The sequence below is a fragment of the Meles meles genome, chromosome X (genome assembly GCF_922984935.1).
Source record: "Meles meles chromosome X, mMelMel3.1 paternal haplotype, whole genome shotgun sequence".
NCBI classification, from domain to species: domain Eukaryota; kingdom Metazoa; phylum Chordata; class Mammalia; order Carnivora; family Mustelidae; genus Meles; species Meles meles.
This window is the reverse complement of record NC_060087.1, coordinates 8,333,114-8,353,391: the sequence shown is the minus strand read 5'-3', so window position 1 is coordinate 8,353,391 and position 20,278 is coordinate 8,333,114. Positions and strand designations below refer to the sequence as shown.

The 20,278-nt window shown below is 40.1% G+C and overlaps 1 protein-coding gene across 3 annotated transcripts in view; it reads right to left on the bottom strand.

The window, feature by feature from the left end:
- The window catches only part of FRMPD4 (FERM and PDZ domain containing 4), an 865,179-nt gene that overhangs the window by 826,629 nt on the left and 18,272 nt on the right, over positions 1-20,278 (bottom strand). For all 3 annotated transcript variants that reach the window (XM_045995842.1, XM_045995843.1, XM_045995846.1), the window contains exon 2: positions 613-742. In XM_045995842.1, the coding sequence (XP_045851798.1) occupies positions 613-679 (67 nt within the window). In that variant the 5' untranslated portion in view covers positions 680-742. The remainder of the gene's footprint in view (positions 1-612; positions 743-20,278) is intronic.

The window sequence follows — 20,278 nt, the reverse complement described above, 5'->3', positions numbered from 1 at the left end:
CACATAGTAGTTCTTCCTATGATTCGGCTTACTCTACAATCTGGATATCCTTTCAGGAGAATCAAATGTGTGAAAGGAGCTGGTGTATTCCCACCAGCACTCATTTTACCACTTACATAATCTGCCTTGGTTAAGAGAAATACCTCTAGAGAAAACAAAGTTGGACAAGTCATATAAGGTACCTGAACCTCAGCTAATGTCTTAGCCTCTCTATGCCTCCATTTCCATACTCATAAAATGCCGAAAATACTTACCTATTGAATCTTATGATAAGGATTCAGTGGAAAACCTATGGAGCGCACCTTAGTACAATGTCCAGCACAGAATGTGTACTCCCTAGGCTGTGGCTATCACTGCTGGCTATTGTCGGAGTTGTCCTTCCCGTAGAGACTGAGTTCTGTGTAGCCCATCTACATATGTCCGACACAACTCAGAGAGATGTGCTTTAAAAAAATCAAGTCACGTATTTCCACATTCACAAATAAGAAAACAATACCATTCGAATTGTAATTGCAAGAAAACTAAACCAATCTTTGAACCAGATCTGCACTGCTGTCTTGGCCACTTTGTTTTCACAGCCACTAGATCAATTTTTGAAATGATGATGCTCACCTGTACTTTTCAAAAATGAAGATGAAATGGAAGGGCGGGGTTTGGAATCTTGCATTTTATATTCCATTCTCTGGGTAAAGTTGGGTGATTAAGCCACTTATTTTTTTCTCTTGGTCTCTTTTTCATCCACCTAGAAGATAAATGATATCTGGTTTTGACTACCTTCTTTGTACAAAATGTGTTATACATTTTTAAAGAACAGTATAATCCACTCAGTTTCACTCACTGTGAGAATCTGTCTCCTGAAAACATCGCGAATAGCTGTTCTTCCAACTTTTCTATCTCTACCACCTTCGATTTAAATAATGATTAGCTTTATGAAACTACTCCTTAACAATGAATTATAAAGCCTTGTTCACATTTTTCTGCATAGGAACAAACATTTGCTATAGAAAAATCCATTTTACTGCCCAGGGAAACACTCACATTTTACTATAAACAGAAATTAAGAATGCCAACAAAATCAAAGCATGGGATGGTCAATGGAAAATATCCATTAAACTCTTCAATTCTGGAATGTATCTTGTTTTTAGGGAATCAGCAGATGACTGGAAGTCTTCAGGGATCAATGAGGCATCAACTCTCTAGAATATTTCCAGAGTGACAAAAGAATGACAGGATGGTTTTGCATATAAAGACAACAGGCCTCGTTGCTTTTGCATTTGTTAAATAACCCCTGGGTCACTCAGGAAGAAGTACATGCTTTCCCTAAAGGATACCAAAAGCTCCTAATTGTTCAGTTATGCATGCAAATCAAAACCACTGGCCACTATCCCCTTCCAAGAACCCTGTTCACAGTCTTGCTGATTCCTGTGGGCTCTCACATCCCCTAGCTGGCTTCCTCTGTCCTCCCCTCTCTGCTGTGTCTGACCACCCAGTTAGTGCTGCCAATCCAGTGCCCTTCAAGGGCCTTCTTCAGTCCTCAACCAGGCTCCTCTCTTCTTCCTCCCTCATTCCTTCACTTTTGTTAACTTTCTAAGCAGTCTTTGTTTATTTATGGCACATATTCCCAGCAGAAGTTATTTTCACAGACTCATGCGATGTGTGCCACTTGCCAAGGCCGCAGGATGTGTGGGAATCCAGTTTTCCCTCCCTCTGCCTCTGCCTGGCAGCCTATTATCTCCTCCTGTTAGCACCTGCAGCAAAGTCACAGCCCAAAGTTGTGACAGTACCAGGAGATCCAAGGCAACCAAGGGCAAGATCCTAAACATAGAATTATTTCAATGCAAGACCAAGCAGAACCCAAAGCTGAGTAACAGGCGAACAAGGAGCATGTCTTTATTAATGCTAAACTGACTCAAAATAATTTCTGGCTGTCATAAGAGTTCTCTCACAAATTACACAAAGAAGGGGCACTCTAAATTAAGACGTTGTATGGCCATGCCATAATTCCTGATAAAATGTATAAAAGAATACTGAGGGAAGAAAATAATGGAGAAAAGAATTTCTAATCTGTCTTTGTCAAACACTTAACACAACAGTTCTAAGTCAGAAGCACTGAACTAGAGGCAAAAATGAGTGTTACTATGCAATAATATATAGTTTATGACTGAACTATGAAATAATGTGTCATCATTTGTGTAATAAGTCAAAAATATTCAGTGACTCCCCACTACCAATACCCAGGGGAACCTAGGGAGGTCCTATAGACCTCTATAATCACCACAGTTTCACCAAAGTCTCTTCAAATATCCACGTGCTCTAAATAAAAGCAGTGTGCCAGCCATACAAACACATCTCCCGAGTCATACACCTCCAACCAGTTTGCTAACCTAAACACCGCGTTAGTCCTGGTGCTTTATCTAAGAAGCAAAAGTCAAGACAAGATTAAATATATGAGTATTTTGTTAATAGAAATAGCTATGCAAAAGAAAACTTACAGGGGTCCTGGGTGGCTCAGTCGGTTAGACGTCTGCCTTTGGCTCCGGTCATGATCCCGGAGTCCTGGGATCAAGCCCCATGTTGGGTTCCCTGCTCAGCAGGGAGTCTGCTTCTCCCTCTCTCTCTGCCTGCCACTCCCCCTGGTTATGCTCTCTCTCTCTCAAATAAATAAAATCTTTTAAAAAAAGAGAGGAAGAGAGAGAGAGAGAAATAACAGATGTGGTGAGGCAAGTTAAGAGGTGAGTTCAGTTAAGAGAACTGACAGACCCCCATTTACTTGAAGCATCCTAGACCCCTTAATATCTAAGGAAGGTTCAGCAAAGCTGTCTGGAGTTCTTGAGTCAAGATCAATCAACAAAGAGTTTGCCTCCTGAAACGGCATGCTTTAGTACCCCCCCCCCCCCTCAGCCATGGCTGGGGAGCAGCCTATGAGAGGCAAGAGACACAATGGAGCCCAGAGTACAGAGGCTGGGGCTCTGGGACAATTGCTCCCCAGTGTAGGAGGCCTATGAGGTGAATTCTCGGGGACAACATACCACTACTACATAGAAATTCAGAAGTTTTTATCTGTACAATAAGTCTTGAGCTTGGCATCCAAATTTTCCCTGATCTCCACCTAACACACGTGTAAACTTAGTTTCTGGCACTTCTTCTTTGGACAACTTTTACATTAGTCTAAGTAATCCCTTGGTCCCTACAGGAGCCCCACAGGTGACTAAAATGCTTTCCCTCATACCATTCCCTCCCTCTAATACTTTCTTCACCTCTAAGCCTCTTTTCAAGCTCCTACCTCCTCTGCTGTAAGGTCATTCTGAAATGCCAACCCAACATCAAGACCAAATTCAAACCTCTCCCCCACCTGCGTCTGCTCAAACCCTACCCTTGCAGAAAGGTTCCTTCTTGCCTTAAAGCACGCAGAGAACTCTGGATACTCTTGTGCTTAGAGTATTAAGCACTTCCTACTTATTTTAATTCTTACAAGTTCTATCTTCATAGCCAACCTCAGGAAGAAAGGCAGATATTTCAAGTGTGTATTCCTGTATAATTCTACAAACAGTGCATTGAAAAAAAAAACAAATGAACTAATGAAAGACAGATTCTGGTCCTATGCATATCTATTGACCCAGGACAAAAAATAAAGCTAAAATAATTTTTTTTTCTTATTTTCTTATTTTCATGTTTGTGTTATTTAAAAAAGATTTATAAGATAAATAGGAGGGGCACCTGGGTGACTCTGCCTTTGGTTAAGCATCTGCCTTTGGCTCAGGTCATGGTCCCAGGGTCCTGGGATCAAGCCCGCATCGGGCACCTGCTTCTCCCTCTCCCTCTGCCTGTAGCTTCCCCTGTTTATGCTTTCTCTCTCTCTCTGTCAAATAAATTAATAAATTCTTTTAAAAAAGATAAACAGAAACTATCAAACCCAAAGGAATATTGATTCTCAAATGCAATGCAAAACCCCCACTGACCTGGGAAAGAACATCACCACTGCTGCAGCCATAGCAAATCCACACGGTATAATTAGCTGACATAGGAAACTGACCCAATAAATGAATATTCTTCAAGAGATTTAAATATAAAATCCTATTAAATTAAACAAGGAGGCCATTAAATTGAGAAGGCTCTAATGCTGTGGAGACCTACAAAAGCAGAGCAAAATCAAAGCCTCTAAATGCCTCAAGGTTACAAAATCAAAATGCTAAGGACAACCAGTCACAAACAGCCAACTAGGCTCGGAGTGATGGCCAATCAATAATTGCCCTACTTTGCTTTCATGTTTTCTCCATGAAACTCCCCCAGCTCCTGTGAGGGGAGTGCTCCTAACCATTTCCGGTTTGGCAATGACCAGTTTGAACTGGTATTTGTTCAAATAAACTCTAAAAAATTTTAATATGGGACATCTGGTGGCTCAGTGGGTTACGCATGTGCCTTCAGTTTGGTCATGATGCTAGAGTCCTGGGATTGTGTCCTGCATTGGGGGTTGGGGAGAGGTCCCTGCTCAGTGGGGAGCCTGCTTCTCCCTTTGCCTACCACTCCCCATGATAGTGCTCGCTCTCTCTCTTACTCTCCCTCTCTCTAACAAAATAAATAAGTAAAATCTTTATTAAAAAATAAAATGAAGGGGTACCTGAGCAGCTCAGTCAGTTAAGCATCTGCCTTTGGCTCAGGTCATGATTCCAGGGTCCTAGGATCAAGTCCCACATTAGGCTCCTGCTCAGCGGGGAATCTGCTTCTCCTTCTGCCTGCTGCCCCCCTGCCTGTGCTCTCTTTCTCTCTCTCTGACAAATAAATAAAATCTTTTTTTTAAAAAGTGAATAAAATAAAAATAAAAAAATTTAATATGCCTCAGTCGTTTAACAGTTGCAGAGCAATGAGAAACCAAACACAGGTACCTGCTGAGCCCCTTCAGCTCGCTGCTTTCTTGCTGCCTGTGGCAATAGTAGACAAGTCCTACTTGCTTCCTGGATCCTAGTTCCACAGCTTTCGCATTATGAGCTTTCAGACTTTATTTGAACATTTCGTTTTCCGGACTGGGTCCAAAACTGCTAGGAATGGACTGGGTCTGACCGAAAAACTGGACTGGGTCTGGGGTCAGACTAGATCTGACTTTAACTGAATCAGTGCCAATGTGAGGCCTCAGACGAATAAAATTTTGTTTTAAGACTGAACAAGTACGTTAATCTTAAAAAGATAATCTTCAATTACAGTGGCTTCAGTGCGAACTTTTAACCATTTTAGATAATCTTATCAATTTACAAGATGCCCTAGAGAAAGAGGGGTCTCAGCCAGACACTGACTACAAAGGGTAGAAAGAAAATTATTTTTCCTCCTGTACTGTTTCTGGTGGTCAGGATAAGACCGGCTGGGACATGGGACACTCTGGAGCAGGCAGAAGGCATCCTGGGAAAACTGGCAGAGGCCAGCAAATGGTACCAAGTCTTACCAAAGTCAGTCCTCCCAGACCTCTGTGGCCTGGTGGAGAGAAGGTAAATTTCACATTTTCCCTTCCTTTCCAAATTTGGATCGGCAGGGGGAAAAAAAAAAACAAAAAACATTGGTTATCCATCCTTTCTCTCCTAAGGACAGCAATAGCCTTTTTTGTGTCATTTTGCATCTTTGAGAATTTGGCTTGGCAACCATCAGACGGGGGGCCCCCAAGAGATAGCTGAACAGAAATGTGTGTTGAGCCACCATTCATGGCTAGATAAGCCTGGGCAGAAATGTGGATTGCATTCCATTTGTGGCGAGGGTCCTACCAACTGTTAAAACTCCTTAGTAATTCCAGCTCTCAGGGGAACAGTCTAAGTCTTCTTTCTATCGGTTATCTTTTTAAGAGTGGCTCTGGATTTGGGAAAAGTATTATCTTTTGCACCTCTTTGAGAACTCCTCTTGGTTCCGCGGGGTTGTTCAATACTATCAGGAATATTTATTCTTTGCCTCAGCTGAAACTTGACAAGGTACTCAAGAGGACTTTTTTTCTCCCCAAGTAGTTTCATGGCCATAAATTGGGAAGATTGGCCCCTGATACACAAAACTGGGTAGGAACTTGGTTTTTTTTTGTTCTTGTTTTTTAAGAGAGGGAGATAGAGGACATATATGTAACTCGGGGAGGGGCAAAGGGAAAGAGAGAGAATCTGAAGCATTTTTAAGTAATCTTAGGTTGTGGATCCCAGTATAGGGACTCCTTCTCCTGACCCTGAGATCATATCCTGAGCTGAAACCAAGAGTCAGACACTTAACCGTGTGAGCCACCCAGGCACCCTAAAGATTATTTTTTAAGATTTTTATTTATTTGACAGAGAGGGAGAGATCACAAGTAGGCAGAGAGGGAAGCAGGCTCCCTGCTGAGCAGAGAGCCCAATGCAGAGCTCAATCCCAGGACCCTGAAATCATGACCTGAGCCAAAGGTAGGCACTTAACTGACTGAGCCACCCAGGCATCCCCGAAGATTTTTTTTTTTTTTTTTTACAGAGAGAAATCACAAGAGAGGCAGGCAGAGAGAGAGGAAGGGAAGCAGGCTCTCCGCTGAGCAGAGAACCCGACTGTGGGACTCGATCCCAGAACCCTGAGATCATGACCTGAGCCAAAGGCAGTGGCTTAACCCACTGAGCCACCCAGGCGCCCCCCTCGAAGATTTTTTTAAAGTAATCTCTACACCCAAAATGGGGCTTGAATTTACAATGCCAAGATTAAGAGTCCCATGCTCTACCAAATGAGTCAGCTAGGCATCCCAAAATTTATCTGTATTTTTAATTGAAGTATAGTTGATATATAATATTAGTTTCAGGTATACAACATAGTGATTTGACAATTACTAACATGAAATGCTCACCACAAGAAGTATAGTTACCACCTGTCACTATACAAAATTATTACATTATTGTTGACTATATTCCCTGTGACTTATTTATAACTGGAAGCTTTATAATTTGGAAGTTCCCAATCCCATTCACCTATTTTGCCTATTCTCTTCCCTGCCTTTTGCCAAGCACCAGTCTGGTCTCTATTTATGAATCTGTTTCTGTTTTTGTTTTATTATGTTTATTTCTTTGTTTTGTTTTTTTGGATTTCACATTTAAGTGATATCATATGGTATTTGTCTTTCTCTGACATTTCACGTAGCATAATACCTTCTAAGTCTATCCATGTTGTCACAGATGGCAAGGTTTTGTTCTTTTTCATGGCTGAGTAATGTTCCATTGTGTGTATATACCACATCTTCTTTATCCACCTTTTTTTTTTTTACAAGATCTTTATAAAAGTAATCTCTACACCTAATATGGGGCTCAAACTTACATCCTCGAGATCAAGAGTCACATGCTCTACAGACTAAGCCAGCGAGGCACTCCTATTCATCTTTGATGGACATTTAGATTGCTTCCATATCTTGGCTATTATAACCAATGCTGCAATAAACATAGAGATGTATGTATCTTTTCAAATTAGTGTTTTCATTTTCTTTGAGTAAATACCCAGAAGTGGAATTACTGGACCATACAGTATTTCTCTTTTCGGATTTTTTGTGGAAATTCCATACTGTTTTCTAGACTGGCTGCACCAATTTATATTCCCAGCAACACAGGATGAGGGTTCTCTATTCTCCACATCCTTGTCAACATTTGTATTTCTTGCCTTTTTGATACTAGCCATTCTGACTGGTGTTAGGTGGTATCTCATTGTGGTTCTGATTTACATTTCCCTGATGATGAGTGAAGCTGAGCATCTTTGTATGTGTCTGTTGGTCTCATGGCTAAATTTTTATTTAAGATTTATTTATTTATTTATTTTAGAGAGAGAGAGAGAGAGAAAGAGAGCGAGCACTGGGGTGGGGAGGGGCAAAGGGAGAGGGAGAGAGAGAGAATCTCAAGCAGACTCCCCGCTAAGTGCAGAACCCAATTCAGGGCTTGAGCTCATGACCCTGAGATCATGACCTGAGCCAAAATCAAGAGTCAGATGCTTAACCAACTGAGCCACTCATATCCCTCTAAAAATATAAGATTTCTGTCTGCATTTCTATGTATGTATGTTATAGATGTGTGATATTTTTCTACCTCCAGATGATATCACCAAAATTAATTTGTAAAGACATCTATTTAATGAGCTTAAGACACAAAAGTATTTACCTAAATCAGTATATTCTCAAAAATATAGGAACTAACCCAAATGGTTTTCAAGTTTATATGATCTAGAATAATCTTGGTAAATAAAAGCTAGTTTAAGTGTTGTGTTGGTTTAATTATAATAGGCATGTCTTTAGAGTTACCAGCATTAAATATAATACTTTTGTTCTACCTAGGTTTACTGAAAGTGAAATAAGCTCATGTTATCTTCCTTACAGAATATGTCAGCAAAAATGATGCTTAGCTGCTTAATGCCTTATAAAATTTTCACAAGTAATTTCAAGATAATTGTTAAGAACAAGTAAATTAAATATACGTAAGGAAGACAGAGGTTTATAAATGTATTTTCAACAAATAATTATGCCTAATGGTAAATCTACTTAAAAACAGTTTCCAAAATCCAGGGGTTGGGAGGATAGGCAAACTAGGTGAAGGGGATTAAAAGGTACAAACTTCCAGTTATAAAATAAGTCACAGGGATGAAAAGTACAGCATAGGAAATATAGCCAATAATATTGTAATAACTTCATATGGCAACAGAGGGTAACTACACTTGTAGTAAGCATTTCATAATGTTTTTAATTGTTCAATCACTGTTATACACCTGAAACTAATATTATTTATTTATTTGAGAGAGTGTGTATGCACACGAGAGAGAGAGAGGGAGAGGGAGAGAGAACGAGTGGGGCAGAGGGGCAGAGGGAGAAGGAGAAGAGGTTCTCCACTGAGTAGGGAGCACAACACAGAACTCAATCCCAGGGCCCCAAGATCATGACCTGAGTCGAAGGCAGACATTTAACTAACTGAGCCACTCAGCGGCCCCTCAAATTAATATTATATGTCAACTATACTATAAAATGAAAAAGATAATGTAAATAACACATCTATACAGTATATTAAGAAAACTTAAAAAATAAAAAGAACTCAAGCCATTTCTACACTATGAATTGTAGCACTGAATCATGTTATGTGTTTATGTATATATTTGCCAAAAATCATCTGTTCTATTATTTGCATGATGAAAAAGAAATATTTTTAAGATATGAACTAAATATACAATTATATATATTAATAATATGTGTATTCTTGGTGATCATATATGTATATTTGTGTATATATATGTATTTGTATATGTCCATATAATAATACATATTTCTTTTTATTTATTTATTTATTTATTTTTAAGATTTTTATTTATTTATTTGACAGACAGAGATCACAAGTAGGCAGAGAGGCAGGCAGAGAGAGAGAGAGGAGGAAGCAGGCTCCCTGCTTGAGCAGAGAGCCTGATGCGGGGCTTGATCCCAGGACCCTGAGATCATGACCTGAGCCGAAGGCAGAGGCTTTAACCCACTGAGCCACCCAGGTGCCCCTATTTATTTATTTTTTAAGTAATCTCTATACCCAACATGGGGCTCAAACTCATGAGCATGAGATCAAGACTCAGATGCTCTATCCATTGAGCCAGACAGGAACCCTTAATAGTACATATTTTATAGGGTCAATATTAATTGTACTTAATATTAAATACAAAGTGCTTGGAACATAAAAACACTATATAGATTTTGTTAATATTACGATTATCAATGAGTTATACATTTTGGGGGGTCAAAAAACCCCCAAAAGGAGATAGTTTTCAAAATCTCCTTTTAAATATTTATTTATTTATTTATTTATTTGAGAGATAATGAGTGTGGGGCACTTGGGTGGCTCAGTCAATTAAATGTCTCCCTTCAGCTCAGGTCATGATCTCAGGGTCCTGGGATCTATCTTTATGTCAGGCTCTCCCCGCAGGGGCAAATCTGCTTCTCCTTCTGTGATCCCTCTTGCTTTCACTCTCTCTCAAATAAATAAATAAATTTTTAAAAAAAAGAGAGAGAGAGATTGTGGGTCGGGGGCAGTGTAGGGGCAGAGGGAGAGGGAGAGGAGGAAACAGACTCTCTCCACTGAGCAGAGAGCTTTAGGCAGGGCTAAAGATCTGAGATCCTCACCTTAGCTGAGTGAAATCAAGAGGACCCTTAACCAACTAAGCCACCCAGGTGCCCCTTGAAATCTTTTTAATAACTGGAAACCTCGAAGTTATACTGAGATAAGTTAAATGATGGCTATTCATTGAGTATCTCAATCATTCGAAATAGGATAAAATACTAAAACATTAATTACTGAACACAGCTTTATCCACTTTTGGCTTTCTTTTACAGAGGAACTAAAGATATTTGGATCTATTAGTAGACATCTTTTTTAACACATCAAAAATTTTACTGAGGAAGAATATACTTCTAGAAATTGTGAAATATATTTATAAATTTCCCAATCCACAGAATGCTAGTGTAACTGACAGTCGATGTTGCTTACCTCTTAGTTTTCACTAGAAATAAAGGACTCTCTGGGTTAAGAATTCTAATCAACATATGTAATTAAAACTACTTAGGAGGGGGGCCTGGCTGGCTCAGTCAGAGAAGCATGTGACTCTGCTCTCAGGGTCATGAGTTCAAGCCCCACGGCGGGCATTGAGATTCCTTGAATAAATAAAACTTAAAAAAAAAAAAAAACCTACTTAGAAATAATAAGGATGAAAGGAAACTACTGTATACTCCTGAAACCAATATTACACTATATGTTAACTAACTACAATGTAAATAAAAAATGGATACCAAAAAAAAAAAAAAAAGGAAGAAGGAAACTACTGTGTATTTATTACCTGAACTGGATCCTGAATTCTAGTTTCCTCAAGTGTCTGGCTACAACTCTCCAGGTTAACATTTCTAATTTTCTCCCACCTTTCTGACTTGGAATCACCAAGAACAAAGGCTGCCCTTGAACCTCCCTGGAAGAAACCATAACCGTCCTTCTCACTGCCAAGACCACAGCCAAACTTCAGGGACTTGAACTTGGGTCCACTTCTCCCCATGAAAAGGGGCTCCTCCAGACTCTTGGAACTGCATGCCAGCTGGAGATCCAAAATTAAAGTTGACTAGGGAGGTTCCTCCTCAGAAGCAGATGGCATCTTGAGGTGGACAGCTCCCCCAAGATCATGGATCAAGATCTCCAATCTGAACCTTTATTCCTTCTTCTTCTCCTTCTTCTTTATTCCTTCTGCCTTTCCACCACTTGCCTCTTCTCTGTGGTAACGCACAGGAAAATAACGCTCCTTCACCAGGGCAACTATTGCTGAACTACTGCTCAGGCCATAGCTACACAATTTTAAGTCTCCAGATGTTCTTGCTAAGATGGTTTCAGATAAGAGAACTGCTTTAGGTGACTTATGGGCTGAACAAGGAGGAGCCGGTGCCACAGCAGATACTTCCTGTGGCACCTGGACCAACACTCTGGTCTCACAGCAAATACAGTAAATTAACAAACCAGCCGCTTGGCTAGAACAGGCTGATGTCCCCTCTTTGACTTATTTGAGACCCATTGGCTTGGCTCATGGGGGTTGAGGAGTATACTTCAGTCTGTTAGTGTTATTCTTATAATAAGTCATCATTTTAGTGGTCTGGTATGATATTTTCTCTTAAAGGTCTTAAGTGCATGCTCACAGCCATCAGCAGCACATCAGATGGTCCCACTGGGCTTGGAGAAACAGAAACAAGATGGACAAGATGAACAGCAGAAACATTTCTTCCACGGACCTGACATCATCACCTATGAGGTTCACAGCAAGATAAGAGCAACTTAACTCTCACGGTGACAGAGTGGTACTCATACCAAGGTGCCTGGCTGGCTCAGTCAGTGGAGCATGTGGCTTTTGATCTTGTGGGTTCAAGCCCCACACTGGGCATAGAGTTTACTTTAAAAAAAAAAAAAAAGTAAAAAACAAAACAAACAAACAAACAAAAGAGTGCCATTAATACCAAAACGTGTTCTATCTGTCATGTATGAGAGGATGGCCAAAAGTGGGAACTGTTAAATTAATAAAATAAAGAGGTCATTAGACTGAGGTGGCTGGAATACTGAGGGCAGCCTATATAAGCAAACCCAAATGTAAGCCTGTAAATGCCTCAAGGTTATGAAATCAAAACGCTATGGACCACCAATCACAAACAGCCAACTAGGCTGTGAGGTACAGTCCTTCAATGATTTCCTATCTTTGCTTTATAGAAGTTTTTCTCCAAGCTCCTGTTGGCGAAAGGCTCCTAACCACTTAAGGTTTGGTACTGCCTAATTCCAATGGTATTTGTTCAAAGTCTTAAAACATGCCTCAGTTTATCTTTTAACAATCTTAATAAAACCTCTTCAGCTATCTACTTCCTTTTTATCACTGTATCATTCATCACTTATGTCAGATCTCAGTGTCCATCTTCTCTTGGAGCTTTTCGCTCTTGTTCACCTTTGTACCACATACATCCACAATTAATACAAAGAAATAAAATCAATAAATGCCTAGAAGTTGCTTAAGACTCTCAAAGATTTAACTGCTACTGTATTTTTAAAAAATTAAATCCTCTGAGAAAGTGTTTCAGTTGAATTCAAGAGTCTTAGACTAAAAAGACAATCTCCAAATTAACTACTCTTAGGTAAACTAGAGAACCTTGTAAACTTCAATAAAAGAACAATCAGTAGCAAATGAAGACCGAACAATCAATCTTTATCTCCAAGGATAACCTGGAATTTGAGGTTTACAGTAAGCCCTTTAAACTCAGCCTGTGTTACCTGAAGCAACAAATAAACCGTGTATTCCTAACTTGGTTTAGGGAAAATCCAACTGGCTTATAAAATTTTTATCTCTTTCATGAGTTCATTTATAATCAGATTTCAAGAACCTCATAAGATGCTTCCAAGGCAGAAACATTTTCTCCAAGACAATTTGTGTCCTCTAAATATTATTAAAGTATGATTGTCACAGAGCCCTCGGGGAGCTGACACCCAGAGGGAAAAGAACACATCACTAATAGCTAGTCAAGTACCAATTGGCTCTAAGCTGCCAACTCCCCTTCCTGGAAAAACCAAGTATATCTGACCAAAAGGAACACTGATGATCATCAGGAAACATCCTCTGGCATCAATATGCTGCTCGGTAAGGGATGAATCAGGATTGCAAATGTCACCTGAGTCACGCAGTGGGTTCAAGTACAGAGTCCAGATATATCCTGGAAGAAGCAGAACTTCAGGCCAACATCTCACTAAAATTCTCAACCAAAAAGTTCTTCTCACATCTCAATCTCAAAAAGGTGATTAACCTGAGAAATAGTAACCACATATAATAACTCTGCACACAACAGCCAGCCAAGGACTATAGCAATGCATTTGTAGAAAACAATAAATTGAGAAACTACTATTTCCAAAAGATATGCCTATTGTCAACGATTTCAAGTGCTCTGGCAAACGTGTTCTTAATTTTATACTGTCCTGAGAAGTAGGCTTGCTGCATTTAATTCCTCACTGGACTCATTTCAGTCAACAATAATTCTTGGGAGTTTGCAACACACAAGGCAAAAGTTAAGCAGAGTTAATAGAAATGACAGTCCAAATCCTCAAATATAAAGACCAGAAAAAGCACGCCCAACAACAGGAACATATCCCCAAAGAAGGAGAAGGGCACAGGCAGAGCGAAAACATCAGGGAAGAGCAGGGAGCCTTTCCTGTGAAGAGGCAGCAGCAGCTAGCCTAAACTCCAGGGGAGACCAGTTACTGGGAAACCAGTAACAAGAGACAGATGTCAGGTGGTAAATAACTCCAAAAGCAAAACTCTTAACAATTTCAGTAGTTCTTCCCTGAACTTCAACCTCAATGTTATTTCTATAGTAGTGATAAATTGAATAACAAAGCAATCTTAACTATTTACCTTCTACAACACAAAAAGGCAAGAACTCAAAAGTCTTGGAAAAAGGTCTTCCTCACTTTAGGCAAAATGGAGGAATTCTGTTGTCCGGACATGGACTTTATTTTTTTTAATTACCCTAGAAAATGTCCACCTCATCTCAAGATTCTATCTCAAAATGATCAGTTTTAAGTTTGAAAGAACAAAAGCAAGTATATTTTGCAAAATTTGTAGCACCTGAAAACATGAAAAATTTTCTTTTAAAGATTTTATTTATTTATTTGAGAGAGAACATGGGTGGGGGAAGAGGCAGAGGGAGAAGGAGGGCTGCCCACTGAGCAGGGAGCCGGACACGGGGCTCAATCCTAGGAACTTGGGATCATGACCTGAGCCCAATGCAGACACTTCACTGACTGAGCCATCCAGGTTCCCTTTGAAATTTCTTTTTAATACTGCACGGCAAAGCTCAAAACATTGCATAATGCTATGCTTTGCCTCTTTGTGCTTCCTACTTTTCGTTATTTCAACTTCATATGCCAGAGGATAAAAATTGATATCCTGGATAATTATGTCCTTAGCAAGTATAGTTCTTCCCATGTGCAGTAAATGAATAAGTTTTTAATTACATAAATGTCAAATAGCTCAGTTCAACCGTGGGAATGGTCTTACTAAGCCTCTCTTATGTACATAAACGTTGAAGAACATGGTGAGGAAAAAAAAAATAATATCTTCACACCTTCACCTGTTTTTTAAAACCAGTGATAGGGAAAAAAAAATATTTTGACAGCTACATTTTGAGGATTTCTGCAAGTATATTTGCTTTCTTAATAATTTGCATCATAAATATGCATCTCCTTGTTAAGTTTACCTTAGGAGAATAGGAAGAAACCTCATTTACATAGTGGTGTCATAAACTGATTCAAAGTACATTTCACAAGTTACTTTATAGTCAGCATCAACTTCCTCTCTGAGAGTCTTCGTAGTAAGCATTCTTTTAAAGCACGCATGAAACATCCTACAGGATAGGGACCCCTGGGTGGCTCAGTGGGTTAAGCCACTGCCATCGGCTCAGGTCATGATCTCAGGGTCCTGGGATCGAGTCCCACATCGGGCTCCTTGCTCAGCAGGGAGCCTGCTTCTCTCTCTGCTTCTGCTGGCCACTCTGCTTGTACTCTCTTGTCTCTTTCTCTCCCTCTCTCGTTCTGACAAATAAATAAATAAACAAAATCTTAAAAAAAAAAAAAAAAAAGAAACATCCTACAGGGCAGACTATAGACTGGGCCACAAGAGAAGGCACAATAAACTTGAAAAGTCTGAAGTCATACAAGCAATGTTGTCACCATAAGCTCTTAGAAGTGTGAGGAGTGTGGTCCATTTTACTGATGAAGCCTGCTGCTTCCTTCCTTCCTGCTCAAAAATAAGTAATTCCCAAGTAGAAGTTATGACTATGTGGCCCAGATGACGTGAAATGGCCACACAGGAATATCCCAATCCCCAATTCACTCATCATCCATTTTTCAGGCCAGTGAGCTGGCCTCTTATTTTCAGCTAATATGCAGTGAAGAAGGGAATCTTGCCACTGGACCAAAACAACTCTTTTCTTAGTCATACCAGATGAAAGCATTTCATTAGCTTCCCTGTGATAAAGAATTACAAGGTGAGAACAGAACCTTACTGTATATCTGTTAGAATTGGGTTTTTTGTATGAATTTGTACCCGTTACTATAGGTAAACTATACATAATTTGCATTCCAAGGTGTGAGTTTGGCTCCTCTTGAAAATTTCTATTGTCATCATACCTAAGCTAAAGCCAGGTACTTCCCAAAATCCTTTGTTAACAAAACCCATAAGAAGAGTTCAAGATTTAAACATTTAGTTTTTTAGTTCTTTGTATCCCGAATACATAAAGAACTCCTGTAACTCAATAAAAACACAAGCCAATTTTAAAAATGAGTAAAATTACATAAATAGTAATTTTACCAAGAAAGACACACAAATAAATAATAAGCACAGGAAAGGATGTACACCGTTAGTCATTTGGAGAAACTAGAGCACTTATATACTGCTGGTAAGGTTGCAAAATGGTACAGCCGCTTTGTAAAACAGTTTGGCAGTTTCTTTAAAAATTAAATTTATCATACGAACCAGCCTGTCTACGCCCAGGAACCTACCCAAGAGAAATGAAAGCATATGTCCACACAACACTTGTATGTTAATGTTCACAGCAGCATTCTTCGTAATAGTCAAAAAGTAAAAATGACCTAAATGTCCATCCACAGGTGACTCTAGAAACACAACGTGACACATGCATATAATAGAAGGTTGCTGAGCAATGAACACAAGCTGCTAGTACAGGCTAAGACCTGGAGGAAGCTCAGAAAAGTATGCTAAATAAAAGAAGCAAGATGTAAAAGACTATTATTATACGATTCCGTGTGTATGAAATTGCAGCTCGGCAACTCTGTTGTAGAGAGAGAAAGCAGATCAGTGTTTGCCTGGGCCTGGGAGGGAGGAGGATGGGAGAATAGGGCTGGGAATTGTCCACAAATGGGCTCAAGAAAAATTTTGAGGGTAATGGGAAGATCCTAAAACAAGACTGTGATAATGGTTATACAACTCCATAAATGTACTAAAAATTTAAAAAGAAAACCACTGGGTTAACTTAATCCAAAATCTTTATTTCACAAGTAAGAAAACTGCCTTTTAAACCTACAAAAAATGTCTGAATATCCTTCTAGTACCTTTGGTTTGTATCTCACATTTGAACTCTGATATTGCTTTCTAATTCTTCATGTTGAGGGTCCTATTTCCATGAGATAAAGTAAATAGAAAGCAGGAATTTGTGTTAAATTCTTGATGAGTTAATCTGGACTGAACGTACTTGGTTTAAATTCGTAGGAGTAAGTGTGGAGAGGCTGAGCCATTCTCCTGAATGAGGTTGAACATAGTGGCTTTTCTACCCCTTAATTACTCAGGTTGTACTGTTTAAAATTCCCCAAACATACACAGGAATACTCATAACCAGGGACAAACAAAAAGTAGCCTCTAGGATAAAAACAAGAAACAAAAAACAAACCACAAACTGTCGTCTCATTGTGGATCAACAGTCATTTCTGCTTCTCATCATTAGCAGTATGGAGAGCTCTACATGCAAAATGAGGGGACGTGCCACGTGAGCTCTAAGATTCCTTCCGGTGCTAACGTAAATTATGACCCTCTGTTATTATTTATCATTTCTACCCATTATCACCGATTTCTGTAGTAGCTGGGCATAAATCTATTTTTGTCACACTATTCTTTTACCAAGAATAAATCCTTAGGAAAGCAAGATTTTTTTTTTCCAAATTCAGAACAGAAGAAACAAAATCTCAGCTTTTTAAAAACTGAATCCAGGAACGTTTCAAAATAGCTTTCTCAAAATCCAACATCGACATAAAGATTTGAGATTTCTAACGTAAAGCATTAACTGGTAGGATTTTTTTTTTTTTTAATGAAAAAGACGTGTATTGAAATACAACTCTTTTTTCTTTCTTTCTTTCTTTTTTTTTTTTTTCAGTTTAAAAATGAACTCAAAGAGGGGCGCCTGGGTGGCTCAGTCAGTTAAGTGCCTGCCTTCAGCTCAGGTCATGATCCCACAGTCCTGGGATGGAGCCCCCAGTCCTTGGGCTCCCTGCTCAGTGAGGAGTTGAATTCTCCTTCTCCCTCCACCCTCCCCTACTCACTCCCGCCCCCTCACCCCACTTGTGCGCTCTCTCTCTAATAAATAAAATCTTTTTTAAAAAATGAATTCAAGGGGCGCCTGGGTGGCTCAGTGGGTTAAAGCCTCTGCCTTCGGCTCAGGTCATGATCCCAGGGTCCTGGGATCGAGCCCCGCATCGGGCTCTCTGCTCCGCAGGGAGCCTGCTTCCTCCTCTCTCTCTGCCTGCCTCTCTGCCTAGTTGTAATTTCTCTCTGTCAACTAAAGAAAATATTTAAAAAAAATGAATTCAAAGATAAACTAAAATATATTTCATAGTCAAAAATATAATTCATCATCAGAAACATATACTCAGTCCAACATGGCCATGGGCAGGGAGGATGCTTAAACTCTGCCCAGAAAGGTGTAAGAATTTTTAAGAATTTTAAGAATTTTTAAGAATTACATTTAGGAATTGTTAGGCTCATATCCTTTTGATATTTTCTAGCACTAAGGAACGAGTAAGGCAATGGAAAAATGGAAAAGTGGCTCTCTCTGGGGAATGGAATGGGGGCTATTATTGAAAACCAGATGCATGGGGCGCCTGGGTGGCTCAATGGGTTAAGCCTCTGCCTTCGGTTCAGATCATGATCTCAGGGGATCTCAGGGTCCTGAGTTCGAGCCCTGCATTGGGCTGTCTGCTCAGCAGGGAGCCTGCTTCCCCCTCTCTCTGCCTGCCTCTCTGTCTGCTTGTGATCTCTCTGTCAAATAAATACATAAAATCTAAAAAAAAAAAAAAAAAAAAAAAGAAAGAAAACCAGATGTGGATTTTGACCTTTCACTTTGGCTTTTTTGAACTGTCAGACATTTTTGTCAGAAACATGTACTTCTTTTACATTTCAAAACCTAATAAAAATTATTCAAAAACAACACACAACTTTTTCATTTTTCTCATATGTATGTCCCTTGAAAGAAAGGAGGGCCATGGCAATAATGAACTTTAAAAAGCCCAATTTCAAATTCCTTAGCACTCCAAGTATATATTTTTAAGCTTTCACCAGAGCATAATGGTTAGGTTTCCCTGTCTTCTCCCTAAATAGTGAACGACTCTCTATCTCTCTTTAAATAAATAAATAAAATCTTTTAAAAGGCGGAGGGGCACCTGGGTGGCTCATTTGGTTAAGGGTCTGCCTAGTGAACAACTTTATAATTGGTTCTCAGTCTCACTGATCACTTTCTCTCTTGTGCCTAACACACTGCTATTCGTCATTCAGTAAATGTTCATTAAGCAAAACTAAACCACTGAAGTTTTGCCCTCCGACTTCCATCTTTGTGATCTTTAGTGAGTCAGTTTCCTGCCTTCAAAATAGGTGACAGAACTACCTCACAGGGATGTTAATTAAATGACACAATGTATAGAAGAACTTAGCACTGTGCCTCGTATGTGGTCGTGTCCACTCCTGTCACCTCTTCTTTTAAGATAAGCTTCTTCTCAGTGGGGAAGAATAATAACTTATGCAAGATTAAAAACAAAAACAAAAAACAAAAAAAAAACCCCAAAAAAACCAGCAGCCCTTTTTCTGACTTTTAAATGCGACTTTAAAGGCCGCAAAGATGAGCCAGGTAAAGCGTTAGCCTTGGTATGTGTTTCGGGAATCCTAAGATCACCCATACATTCAGTGATTTGCTAGAAGGACTCACGGGATTCAGAAGCAGTCGCACTCAGGGGTACGGCGCCTTACAGTAATCACCAAAGGATCCAGCAGGAGGAGTCTAGGGGGATCCATGCCCATATTTCCTGCTCTCTCCCTAGCAGCAGGAAGGAATGTGTTCCTCCAGCGAGAACATGCAGCAACACTTGCGGTATTCTGCACCACGAAGTCTTCCTGAATACTCAGAGTTCAGGGTTTTTCTTGGGGGTCTGTCACGCCAGCATCATGACCCTCCACAATGGCCCAGCTGCTGGATCCCCGGAAGGAAGCAGGTTCTCAGTGCCCCAGATGGGCAAAACGACCTCCCACTGAGAGAAGGTTTCAAAGGCAGAGTTCCCAGATGCCAACCAGAGACCTCACAAGAAGTCCTTTTTTTTTTTTTTAAGATTTTATTTATGGGGCGCCTGGGTGGCTCAGTGGATTAAGCCGCTGCCTTCGGCTCAGGTCATGATCTCAGGGTCCTGGGATCGAGCCCCGCATTGGGCTCTCTGCTCCGCAGGGAGCCTGCTTCCTCCTCTCTCTCTGCCTGCCTCTCTGCCTACTTGTGGTCTCTCTGTCAAATAAAAATAAATAAAATCTTAAAAAAAAAAAAAGCACTAACTTTAAAAAAAAAAAAAAGATTTTATTTATTTATTTGGGAGACAGAGATCACAAGTAGGCAGAAAGGCAGGCAGAGAGAGAGGGGGAAGCAGGCTCCCTGCCGAGCAGAGAGCCCGATGCGGGGCTCGATCCCAGGACCCTGGAATCATGACCCAAGCCGAAGGCAGAGGCTTTAACCCACTGAGCCACCCAGGCGCCCCAAGAAGGCCTTTTAAAGATAGCAGCCTCGGGCTTCCTGCACACATGGCGAGTGAGAAACTGGGAAAGGAGGGCACAAGTTGTGGAAAGAAGAGTAGTGAGAACTGCGGAAAGCAGAGAAAGGACAAAACTGGGAAAAGACAGAAAGAGGAAGTCAAGGGAAGACAAGGAAAGAAGCTGGGAAAAGGAAGAGGGAGGGCAGGAGGAAGAGGAACTCATC